This window comes from Hemicordylus capensis, chromosome 13 (assembly GCF_027244095.1).
Source record: "Hemicordylus capensis ecotype Gifberg chromosome 13, rHemCap1.1.pri, whole genome shotgun sequence".
NCBI classification, from domain to species: domain Eukaryota; kingdom Metazoa; phylum Chordata; class Lepidosauria; order Squamata; family Cordylidae; genus Hemicordylus; species Hemicordylus capensis.
This window is the reverse complement of record NC_069669.1, coordinates 2,132,700-2,145,639: the sequence shown is the minus strand read 5'-3', so window position 1 is coordinate 2,145,639 and position 12,940 is coordinate 2,132,700. Positions and strand designations below refer to the sequence as shown.

Below are 12,940 nucleotides of genomic sequence, written 5' to 3'. Positions count from 1 at the left end.
CATCATCCCCAGCTTCAATAAATTGCAGCTGGGGATGATGGGAGTTGTAGTTCAGCCCCAACTAGAGAGACAACACTGCCTACCCCATCCTACATTCATTGAGACCTTTACCTGTTGGTCCAAGGTTTACACTGAAATATTAAGCCACAACCTAAGCTGGGTTGAGCCTAGATGATCAACTGTGGTGGAACTAAACCATTTAAGGTCATGCATAATGAGACTGAAAAGTGGTCTTTTCTCCCCATTATGTTATATTCCCCCATCCGCCTCCCAACTTATTCTCTCATAAACATCACAACTCAGGTGAATACTAGAAGCCCAGTTGACACTGTCCATATTAATGGACTTGAAATGCATGCATCCCTTGCCTTGACTACAGAAATGTTTAGAAGATACATGTTTGTTAATCAAAGAAATAAAGGAGCAGGTTTACAAAAGAAAAACGTGTGTGTTATAATACAAGCAACAAATGGTGATACAATCAGCAAAATGTTACAACAAACAAAAAAATGCTGGGTTTTTGCCATGTATGATATTAATAAAAAATTCTAAAAAATGTTTCAGCAGTCTAAATGATGTTCCAATTAATATTAAATTTACTTTCAGAGAGAACACAAGCAGGATGTTCGTAGCTTTTAAATCTTTGCATATTTGTTTCAGTCACAGAGAAAATGCTGCCTACTCTTATTCAGATCCATCAGTTTTTTCTCCTGAAGCAATTAAGGAAATGCTATTATAGTAGCCATAAGCTAAATGGGAATGAACGTCAGCCATATCCGAACAAAGATGAGTATTACCGGGCTGACTATACTCAGTGTACACTGAGCCTGCATTAGCTCTTCATGTGGAGCCTGTCGAGACCTGATGTGCTTTTAATATCTCCTCCACCCTGCTACTTTTTTCTGTGGTCTGCAGTAAAAAGATATCCGAGGAATGACTAAAATTTCACTGGCTTGACTGCTGTTCATTGCAAACCCAAGCTGCATTTTGCATAACAGGAAGTGTGTTAAATTATTACAGTATGCACACAACAGCGGGCCATTTATTATGCATAAACTAAAAACTAGTGCTGCCATATTTAGTTGACCAATCTGTGAGAAGAACTGATTCAAGCCCAAAATTGGGGGACAGACTTTTTTAAAAGTACTTTTCATACAAGAACACGGATCCACAAATTTATGCTTAGTTTACCAGCCAACAATTATTTGTGGTCGCCACCAATCCCCTCTTCCTTCAGATCCTTTTCTGGCACACAGGCAGACGTTTCGGGTAGGGAGCTCCAAATCTAGCTGATTCGGGTGATTTGGAGACAGAAAAAAAATCACCCCTGTGGTCCACTGGCTAGATTTGGGTACAAATCGAATCACACTAAATTCAATTTGAATCGCTTTGAGATTCAGATTCCTGCTATCATTTTCCCCAGATCCCCAGCTTTCATTTTTTTAAAAAAAGCTAAGCTCTAGCCCTTGTAGAAGTGAAGTTATAGAGCAAAATGTGTGGTCCTAAAAGGGATTCATTATGAGGAAAGGTTATTAGACATCAAAGAGCATAAGCCCTTGAAAAAAATCCTAGAACATAAATAAAGTAGTACCCTACTGCCTTGTGGCTGGGGGCGGGGTGTAGTTGGCACATGGCAGTTGACAGTTGGCACTGTCGAAAGACAGTCAAAATGAATAGAAGAAATGAAGGTGTGTAATGAATCCTCATAGGGATTTACTGAGGAAAAGTTATCTACCAAAGAATCCAAACACTTGAAAAATAGTGACCACACATTTTGCTCCATAACTCCATTTCTACTAGGGCTAGAATTGGGCGACTTTGAAACCCCATTATTTCCTATAGCAGAAATATACAAAACAAACTAAAAATAAAAAAAATCATTAAAAATCAACCAAATGCCCCACTGCGTTGAAATTTGGGTGGTAGGTGGCACCCATGGACCTACCCACCACCCAAATGTGGTAGCCCTAGGACCTTTATAAGTGGCCCAAATTGATCCAAATTGAATGGAATCAAATTCAAATCAAATCTGGGGTGATTCGGGGGGACAGATTCAGAAACCAATCAAATCGGGGGTGATTCAATTTGGGCACAAATTGAATTTAAAAAATCGATTCGTGCACATCCCTAGTCTCAGGAGAGAAGCGGGTCTTCTGTCATGTGCACTGGAGGAGGGAGAGGGTAAGAAACAGTGGGAGCCCTCTCCAATAGCTCTGAAAGGATCCTTGCTGTTTCTTAGAAGCTTCTCATAAATGACAGTGGAAATGAGACCTCTGGTGAGGAGATTTGTGTGGTAATGGGCGTCTTGCTCGTCAGAGGCTTTGGGAGCATTTGCTACTGGTGAGCTGGGAAGTAGGTTTGTAGATGCCTGTGCAACAATAGAGCATACCATCTCAGAAGCACTTTCCCTTCCCATCACACAGAAGGAATGTCCGTGTGGTGGGAAAGAAGGCTAAAGTGGCACACACTGTCCACTGTGCTCGCATGATCTAAACATAAAGAAAGCAAATCTTCCTCCCCGCTCCCCCAGAATGATTTTTCATGTGCAAACCTATGCAGATTCAATCTATTCAAACAACTATTAAGATCATCTGAGGGGGATCCATCTACGATTGCCACTGGCTGGTCAGGCCTTTGCTATAACTGCCCTGAAGCTTTGGAAAGCGCTGCCTGTCTCAGAATAAGAGCTTTGCCAACTCTGACAGCTTTTAAAAAGATTTCTTGTTTTCAACAAAGCTTTTAATTAGATATGCAAGTTGTTTTAAAATGTTCTTTTTCTAATTTGTACTGCTTTTTCATGCTGTAAATTTTTATGTTGCATTTTACATTTACATTTAATATCCTGCTCTTCCTCCAAGGAGCCCAGAGCGGTGTACTACATACTGAAGTTTCTCCTCACAACAACCCTGTGAAGTAGGTTAGGCTGAGAGATACATGACTGGCCCAGAGTCACCCAGCAAGTATCATGGCTGAATGGGGATTTGAACTCGTGTCTCCCCGGTCCTAGTCCAGCACTCTAACCACCACACCATGTTGGCTATGTATTGGACTATGTAAACCACAAGAACAAGGCCTACATACCCATCTAGTCCAGCATCCTGTTTCCCTGAGGTAGCCCATGCAGTGGCCAGCCTCTGGAAAGCCCACAGGCAAGAGATGAAGGCATGCCCTCTTTCCCATCGTTGCTCCCCTGCAACTGGCATTCAGGCATCCTGCCTCTCAACCTGGAGGTACATAGAGCATACCATGCGAGCGAGTTCAAAGTTGCCCCCCAAAAACGATGCAAAAAGTGGATTGTTTTTACCCTGGATAGAAGTGGCAAGTGTGAGTTTGCCCATTCATGTCTTGGCAGCAGGGAGCTGCGGTTGGTCCCAGAGACCAGAAGTGTGTACCTGGAAAATGCTCAGGAAACATAAGCACTAAAGCATGGATAGGAGAGCTGGTCTGGTGGTAGCAAGCATGACTTGCCCCTTAGCTAAGCAGGGTCCACCCTGGTTGCTTATGAATGGGAGACTTGATGTGTGAGCACTGTAAGATCTTCCCCTTATGGAATGGAGCCACTCTGGGAAGAGCAGAAGGTTCCAAGTTCCCTCCCTGGCAGCAGCTCCAAGATAGGGCTGAGAGAAATGCCTGCCTGCAACCTTGAAGAAGCCGCTGCCAGTCTGTGTAGACAATACTGAATGAGATGGACCTATGGTCTGACTCAGTATATGGCAGCTTCCTATGTTCCTGGATACAAAGAAATAAACATTATTCTTTGAAACTGTGAAGAAACACATGGCCAACTGAAACAGAGATAACTGTTACCTAGTCACAAATGGAACTCTTGGTAAATGGCAGCTGCTGACCTATTTTCACTCCATTTCACTGTATGGAGGTACCAAAGACCAGCAAGTGGAATCTCAGCAACAGCAGAGATTTCGAGGTATGCAAGGGAACTGCCAACGCCAAGAGCAGCATGATTCTGTGAGCCTGACTTGATAACTTCAACTCTAAAACACAGATGTGCAGCAAAATAATGTATATGCCCAACGCAAAGCAATACAACACAACTGGATCACAAACAGCTTTGTGGTGAGAAAAATACACACTCAGTTGGATTTTTTAAATTGCATTTGAAAAAAGTACTCATAGCAAGGCATGCTACAAAACCTTTAATAAACCCAGTATACATTCAGCTTCTGACTAATATTTCTAAACCAGGCATCTACAAATCCACTGGCCAGCTGGCGATCACCACACAGGCCTCCTCCACGGGAGTCTCCTTTCCACTGCCATTTTTGAGAAGGTAAGAAATAGCAGCATCCTTTCTGAGCCGTAGGAGAGGGCTCCCTACTGTTTCTTACCATCTCCATATCCCAGGGAAAGAGACAGAAGACCCGCTTCTCTCCTAAGTCTTCTGCCAATGTGCCAGAAAAGGATCTCAGGGAAGAGAAGGGATTGGTGACAACCACAAAGTAATGGCTGGCTAGTGAGCTGAACCTAAATTTGTAGATCCCTGCTTCTAATGCAAGAGTTGCTTGGTTAATGTCAAATAAGGCTTTTTAAACCCTAAAAGATTTTTTTTTAAAGGTACTTTATTACAGAGTTGGATAATCTGGAATGAAGACTATCAATGTTCAGATATAAGGGCAAAATCAAGGTTCTGGATTCTCAAACTGTGTTCCTTGGATCCCTGGGGAAACGTAGAAGTTTCTTAGTGAGAAGACTGGTAACAGCAGACAAGCTCCTCTGAAAAATAGCTTCCCCGCGTTACCAATTTCCCCCACTGTGATGTGTAGCTATGGGGAGTGCTGGATACGCTCTGATTCACACAGGGCCACAGTCAACTTCAACACTCCCTGTGTGAACTGAGAAGTCACTTCAGAACACACAGGGATTCTGCAGCAGCCGCACACAGCTTTCTCGGGAGACAAGTCAGAGTGGGCAGGGTTCCTTAGAAGTATGGACTTTGACAAGCATGGTATGAGGGATGGAGAGATGCACAGGACCAATATCAGCAGTTTTTCACAACTATTTTTTCTTTCCTTTGCTGCTACTTTCGTTAAATTTTGCTTTCCTGAAATCAAGTGAGATGAGATGGTTCCTACATTATCTTAAAAAAAACAAAAACACAACTTTGTTGATTTAATTTTTATCACTGTTTTTAAACATTTGTCAACCACCCTGAATGTTTTTAGACTGACGTGCAAAGTATTAAGTACGTACACAATAAATAAATATCTGGAAATTAATAGTGCCCCCTGATGAGAGAACATACAGATAATTCAGCGCATGCCTAAAATTCCGATTACACATGCAAACCCGAGCAAAGAAGCTTTATTAGCCAGCTAGAGAATTTTGCTTGCAAAAGATAAAACATGGCATGCAGTGTGTGTGTGAGTGTGTGTGTGTGTGTGAGAGAGAGAGAGAGAGAGCACAATCTCTTTCTGCAGAGCACAATGACTTTAGCTTTGTCCCTTCCATTGAGAAAGCAGGATTTAACGGAACCGTTCCAAGATTTCTCTTCCCACAGTCAGCGGAGTGATTCTGGCAGCCGCCAGGTGGTGTTTGTGCAGTTGTCAGCCAGTTTCCTTCAGTGGCAGATGAAGTGCAAGCCTCCACCTGCTGCATCAGGGCTTGGAAGCACTACTGACACCCTGAACTTATGACACTGTTAAGTTGGTTTCAGGAAAGCGATCCTGATGGAAAACACCACTGTGCAGTACATCAAGCTGGGAATACCTCCAGAGCTTATTGAAATGTACAAGCGATGAAGAGGGAAAAGAGGACTCTTCAAAGAGGGTAAGAAGATTTTAATCCAGTTATTCATGAATGTGTAGAAGAAGCGTTCTTAGCTTCACTTCCAGGATCTTTCATATTTCTCTTTTTACTGCATTTGTTATATGCTTGTACAACATAGTATCTGCTGAAAGCATAGGATTTAGCTGAATTTACAGAAAGGTGCTCAGCGTACTGGCATCTGAGTTTTGCTTCTGCATCAAACGTAAGCTCCAGAAGCAAAAATTAAAGATGCAAAAACCCCAAGATCCTTGGAATGCATCTGAAAATAAGATTGATTGATTTAATTTGGAATGAAAAACAAGCCAACAAAGAGTTACATTTAGTCTTTTTAAAAGATGAAAACTTAAGACTGTTTTTTTAGCTGAATAAAAATTACAGAACCCTGAGAGTCTATAAAGATTATTAGCAGGACTTGCAGCAAGATCTGAATTCACTGCAATAAACAATTCCAGTATTTTTAAGGATGTTTTAGAAAATACAGAATCTTCTTTTTCAGATGAACTGTACCAATAGATGCCTTCAGTTCAATCCAGTATAATCAGAATAACACTGTTTTTCATAACTTTTGTGATTGGTGATGATGTGTTTCAGTATAAACCAACATACCAGGGGTTGGAAGAAAACTAGCTCTGGACTCGTTCAGGCTTATGGATGTGCAAAAGTAAGGAAAAACAAATCCTAAAGTACATATGAAGGCAAGAACAACTTAAATGATGCATACTACTGAAATGGTTTGGGCTCCTGCAGACCCCAGTGCATAATCAGAAAGCCACAAGAGCAGTAAATATCATTGCTATAAACCACTGGAAAGAAGTCCAATATAAAGGTTCTATACTGGTCTACATTCAATGGCTTATAAAAGTGATTTATGGTACCTTTCAGGAACAAGGATCAACAAAAAGAGCAAGTTAAAAATATGGCTGAGTTATTCTTAAACCCTCTGCTGGCAAAAACCAAACCTCTGTGAGATTAGTTACATTTAGGAAAAGTGCCTTAATCTAAAAATGTGTGTTGTTACAAGCTTCTTGGTAATCCAGACAATAATAAAGTCTTTATTTGGGTCAAGTTAAAATAAAATTTATTTCTATAAACAAACTTGACTACCCCATGAAACTACTTTATGCATGCCTTCATATAAAATAGTAAGAACTCCTCCTCTAGATCAGACCAAGTATTTTTTATTTTATTTCAACCAGCATTTTCCCTCCAATAGTAGCCAGAAAGATGCTTGGGAAACTGACAAACAAGAGAAGAGGGAGATAACCACCCCGCTGGGTTTTTTTCCTACCTAGCATCCAACACTCATAGAATACTATCCTTGAACGTGGAGGCTCCACTTAGAATTTTTCCGGCTCACTGCAATGGATAGGGTTAAGAGATCCTCCATGATTTTTTAAATTTTGAGTTTATAGAAGTTCTCTCACCCTTCTGTCTTATACTCAAGGAGTCTTTCAACACTAAAAAACAATGATAATACATAAACTAAAACTCATTAAACATATACATTGACATTTGTCTAATTTACAGGCAGCCATTTTATTTATTTATATTTATGTAAACTGCTTTGAAACTTTTGTTGAAAAACAGTATATAAATATTCTTCATCATCGTCCATTCACACTTTCCACACTTCATAATTTTATAAACCTCTACCATGTTGCCATCCACCATAAGAACATAGGAACAGACCTGCTGGATCAGGCGCAAGGCCTGTCTAGTCCAGCATCCTGTTTCCCACAGTGGCCCACTAGATGTCTCTGGAAAGCCCACAGGCAAGAGCGGAGAGCATGCCCTCTCTCCTGTTGTTGTTCCCCTGCAACTGGTATTCAGAGGCATCTTGCCTCAGACTGGAGGTGGCCTATAGACACCAGACTAGTAGCCATTGATAGACCTGTCCTCCATGAATTTGTCCAAGCCCCTTTTAAAGCCATCCAAGCTAGTGGCCATCACCACTTCCCGTGGCAGAGAATTCCACAGAATAATTATGCACTGTGTGAAAAAAGTACTTCCTTTTGTTGGTCCTAAATTTCCTGGCCTTCAGTTTCATAGGATGAACTTTTGTTCTAGTGTTGGGAGAGAGGGAGAAAAAATTCTCACTGTCAACAGTCTCTACTTAGAAATCCTCTTTCTATATGAAAAATGGATTTTCTTTTCAGAACATATATAGATGAAGCTGCCTCATACTGAGTCAGACTATTGGTCAATCTAGCTCAGTATTAGTTATAATGACTGGCAGCAACTCTCTGGAGTTTTGGGATCAGTCTTTCTCAGCCCTACCTGGAGATGCTGCCATGGACTGATCCTGAAGCTGAACCCACTATGGCGTTTTCCTCACCCCTGATAGTTTTAGTTGCTGCTTTCTGTATCTTTGCCAGCCCTACAATATAACATAAAGTAACCAGATCTGTACACCATATTCTACCATCAACTTACTAGGGAGAACAATTATGCTGGCAAATTTACCAACAAGTGTGGCATCAAATCTGCATGGAAAATTAGGTAAGAGGTATTTAGAGGTATCCAACAAGGTTTACCCTGCTCCATATTTACATGCACTTCCACTCATGTCCTACTTTTAAAATGCTTTACCATCCTTAACACTACGCAGATTATTGCTCAAAATGTCCTTATCATCAGATCCAAACTTTTAATAATCTGTGATTCTGTTCTCTCTTCTCTAAATACATGGAATTTATTTCAGGACAATCATTGAAAAGCAGTTTCAAACGTGCTGCTCAACACAAGCCTTGCTTTCTAAAAGAGCCTCTGTGAGCAAAACTTGATTAAAATGCCAAAGGACCCCATCCTTTCCTTCTGGTCTTCTATCCATATTGTGGCCAAAGCATGTGCTCGGCTGTTTTTTGTCAGACTTCTATAATTATCTATGAAAACAAAGAACACGATACAGCAGAAAGCTGATCTCTTATTTCTTCCAAAGCTGGCCTTATTTATTCCTGCTTTTTATTCTTTTCTCAGAGCAGCAATGCCAAGAGGATGTTTTGTGCATTGCCATAAATGGAGCCCATAGAATCACTCAGGTTTACCAAAAGTGTACCCACTTAACACCATTCCAGAGGGGCAGCCTGTCTGTTGCGAGTCTTGTGGTACCTTATAGCAGGGGTTCTCAAACTTGGGTTCCCAATGTTGTTGGATTACAACTACCCTCATCCATTGACCATTGTGGCTGGCTGGGGATGATGGGAGTTGTGGTCCAACAACATCTGGGCACCGGAGTCTGAGAACCCCTGCCTTATCGTACCCCTTTGTTATTTTTGTTTAGATTTAAACATGCATACTCATGTATTTATTTATCTGACATCTTTATATCCCACCCAAAACTTGCATCTCTGGGCAGCTCACAATAGAATACAAATTACAACAAAATTAAAAGTCTAAAACTACAATAATTAAACATTTAAAACAATGTTTAAAACTATCAAAACAGTATCTAATTAAAAGCCTGGATAAAGAAATGTGTTTTGACTGACTTTTTAAATTGTCAGAGATTGGGAGGCTCTTATTCTTGGAGCACATTCCAGAGCCTCAGGTGGGCGGGGGAGGGCAGCAATAGAGAATCTCTGAATAGCCACCAGACAAGCCAGTGGCAACTGCAGACAAACCTCTCCTGCTGATCTCAATGGGCAGTGGGGTTCATAGCAAAGATTTTTTTTAAAAAAAAAATTTACATTTTATATCCCGCTCTTCCTCCAAGGAGCCCAGAGTGGTGTACTACATACTTAGGTTTCTCTTCACAACAATCTTGTGAAGTAGGTCAGGCTGAGAGAGAAGTGACTGGGCCAGAGTCACCCAGCAAGTCTCATGGCTGAATTGGGATTTGAAACCAGGTCTCTCCAATCCTATTCCAGCACTCTAACCACTACAACACACTGTCACACTGTTCTCTTAAACATTAAATGTATGCTTTATCTAGCTAAATGTACAGAAATCAAGGACTTATAAGAACAAGTCCATTCACATTCATAAATCCTGAACACTTTCAGTCTTCCAGGCATGAGATTAATAGTTTCCCCTTTTATTAATTACAGGTTAAACAACGTTCCCTTCTTGGCTAAACTGAAGTAAAGGGAGCTATGGCGACTGCATCTTTTTGCAAGGAAATCTGCAATCCAGGAAAGATGTACATCCCTGAAGCTATGAATGTGTTGCCAAGAGGCATTACAATGAATATATGAAGCTGTCTTATATCGGAGTCAGACCACTGGTCCACCAAGCTCAGTATCGTCTACACCAGCTGGCAGCAGCTCTGCAGGATTACAGGCAAAGCAATCCCAGCCCTTTCTGGAGATGCCAGGGATTGAACCCGAGACCTTCTACATGCAAAACAGTGCTTTACTACTGAACTACAGCCCAATCACCAACGTTTCTACTAAAAATCTCCTGTATTACAGAGCACATGAATTCTCTCTTGCTTATCACATTGAGGACTAGCATGATCCTTCTAAAGTACCCTGGAAATTCCGCAAGCTTAGATCTTGACTGATTCTGCCCTTCAATATATTACAAACATGGCAACCACAGGCTTCTTTGGATCCACCAACAATTTAAGCACTTTAGCTCTGAAGTCCAAAGTGATCTATCTAGCAGAGAACCATACCATGGAAACCTACACGGGATCCACATCACCAGTCCTCTTCAACACCACATATTTTGAACTAAGTGAATCATATCTCTACAATGAAAGCAAGCCCCTGAACCTGACAGATAAATCAGACCACCAGCAATATGTGATAGGCCTTTTCTTATCATGCCTCTACACCATCTTCCTCTTTCCCATTGGCTTTGTTGGAAACATTCTCATTTTGGTGGTGAACATCAGTTTCCGCGAAAAGATTACTATACCAGACCTGTACTTCATAAACCTTGCCGTAGCAGACCTCATTTTAGTTGCCGACTCTCTCATTGAAGTTTTTAACCTTGATGAAAAATACTATGATATCACAATCATTTGTACTTTCATGTCTTTGTTCCTTCAAATCAACATGTACAGCAGCATCTTCTTCCTAACCTGGATGAGTTTTGACAGATACATTGCACTGGCAAAAGTCATGCGGTCCAACTTCTTCCGCACCATGGAACACGCCAGGTTAAGCTGTGGCCTCATATGGCTGGCATCCATCTCGGCGGCTCTGGTGCCTTTTACAGCTGTACATTTGCAACACAGTGAAGAGGTTTACTTTTGCTTTGCGGATGTAAGAGAAATCCAGTGGTTAGAAATAACCTTAGGGTTTATCATCCCTTTTGCTATCATAGGCTTGTGTTATTCATTAATTGTCCGAGTCCTCGTGAGAGCTCACAAGCACAGGAGTTTGAGAATTCGCCGGCAGAAAGCTCTTCGCATGATTGTTGCCGTCGTCCTTGTCTTCTTCATGTGCTGGCTGCCCGAAAACATCTTCATAAGTGTGAATCTTCTTCAAGAGACAGAGCAGGTCTCATCAAAAAGTCAGTCTTTTAGGCATAAATACCCCTTAACGGGACACATTGTGAACCTTGCTGCTTTCTCAAACAGCTGTTTGAATCCCCTTATCTACAGTTTCCTAGGTGAAACTTTCAGAGTCAAACTGAGATTGTATATTGAACAGAAAACCAAAGTGTCAATCGTAAACCGCTTTTTTCAGGCTACTCTGAATTCAGTCATTCCTGATAGCAATGAGCAATCAGAAGTTTAATTTAGCCTGTCTCAAAGGTACCACAGTGGAACTTGATCACAATGCTTGCTACTAACAGAAAAGTGTACTATGCACAAAAATCTGTATTCTATTTTTATGACAATACGTAAAAGATTAAACACTACTCAGAATCGTATTTAATTATGGATAGGACTAATACAGTAAAAGGCTCACAGAGGGTCAAGCTGCATTTGTATCTTTGCAAAAAAAATAAAGTAGCAGAAAATTGTATATGGAAGAACCTAATTATAACACAGTTCCTAAATATGGTTACTTTGTTGACATATGTTAAATTTCCTGAATGAAATAATAAAACTGCAGTAAGAATTGGACTGTTCAATAGACCATATTGAAATGGAGAAGGAGAGAAGCCATCGATTTTCTATTCAAATATATCAGCTTGCAAACTTGGTTAAGAAAAGAGCTGCAGCATTCTACACACAGAACAATATACGGACACATTTTGCTGCATGCACTGAATTAAGAGAAATAGAAAATCAATCTTGAATCACAATGGAGAGGAACCACCATCTTAAAAAACAAAAACCCAAAACCTCTCATTTCTGATTATACTCAAATCCCATGACTTCCCAAGAATCTAACGAATTCCTATAAACTCTTTTCAGAATTTTTGGACTCACAGCTTGTACACATCCTCACCCACAGAACACTGAAACATTGAATACACTCAATGTATTCCAAGTTACTCAGTAGTTAATCTAAAGGACTACTCAATTTCAATAAGACTACACAGGAGTAATTTAGTCTGGATGTCAGCCACTGAAATAATGGTAGAATTTGGTCATGAGTCCACTTGACTCCTCTCCATGCACAGAAGGAAATTCACTTTAATTTCGCTTCCCCTTTCTTTGTCTCAAGGGATCCCAACCTTGAGCATCCAGATGCTGTTGGAGTACATCTCCCACCATGGGGGGACTGCAGCCCCAACAACATCAGGGGACACAAGATTGGAAATCTCTGGTCTATTCCATTTACTCTTACATTTTACCCACCCCTTCTTCCAAAGAGATGAGGGCACTGTGTTTAGTTCTTGGGAAAGGATTCATTTGGATTTAAGGTCTAAATCTCCAGTCAGTCATTGGATTATCTTGGACTGGGCACTATCTCTCAACCAATCCCTTCCCAAGAACTACACACAGCGCCCTCAGCTCTTTGGAAGAAGGGGTGGGTAAAATGTAAGAGTAAATGGAAAAGACCAGAGATTTCCAATCCTGTGTCCTCCAATGTTGTTGGGTCTACAGTCCCCCTATGATGGGAGATGTACTCCAACAGCAGCTGGATGCTCAAGGTTAGGAACCCTTGAGACAAAGAAAGGGGAAGTGAAATTAAAGTGAATTTCCTTCTGTGTATGGAGAGGAGCCTCAGTCTCCCATTCCAAAGTCAACCCTCTAACCACCACCCTGGCTCTATTCGAGTGTAAGCTTTTAGACAGGAACTGTATTTATTGC

At 41.0% G+C, this 12,940-nt stretch overlaps 2 protein-coding genes across 6 annotated transcripts in view; one reads left to right on the top strand and one right to left on the bottom strand.

The window, feature by feature from the left end:
- LOC128336452 (cytochrome P450 2W1-like) overlaps positions 1–12,940 on the bottom strand; it is a 172,438-nt gene that overhangs the window by 144,073 nt on the left and 15,425 nt on the right. The gene's annotated exons all lie outside the window — the stretch shown is intronic.
- Positions 1,636–11,702, top strand: GPER1 (G protein-coupled estrogen receptor 1). Of its 3 annotated transcripts, XM_053276140.1 has the most exons (3): positions 1,659–1,688; positions 5,662–5,784; positions 9,831–11,702. In XM_053276140.1, the coding sequence occupies exon 3, from the start codon at positions 10,311–10,313 to the stop codon at positions 11,469–11,471; it is 1,161 nt and encodes a 386-aa protein (XP_053132115.1). In that variant the 5' UTR covers positions 1,659–1,688; positions 5,662–5,784; positions 9,831–10,310; the 3' UTR covers positions 11,472–11,702. The 3 variants fall into 3 exon arrangements, with proteins under 3 accessions (XP_053132116.1, XP_053132115.1, XP_053132114.1); XM_053276141.1 differs by lacking the exon at positions 5,662–5,784 and having other exon boundaries at positions 1,636–1,688; XM_053276139.1 differs by lacking the exon at positions 1,659–1,688 and having other exon boundaries at positions 5,406–5,784.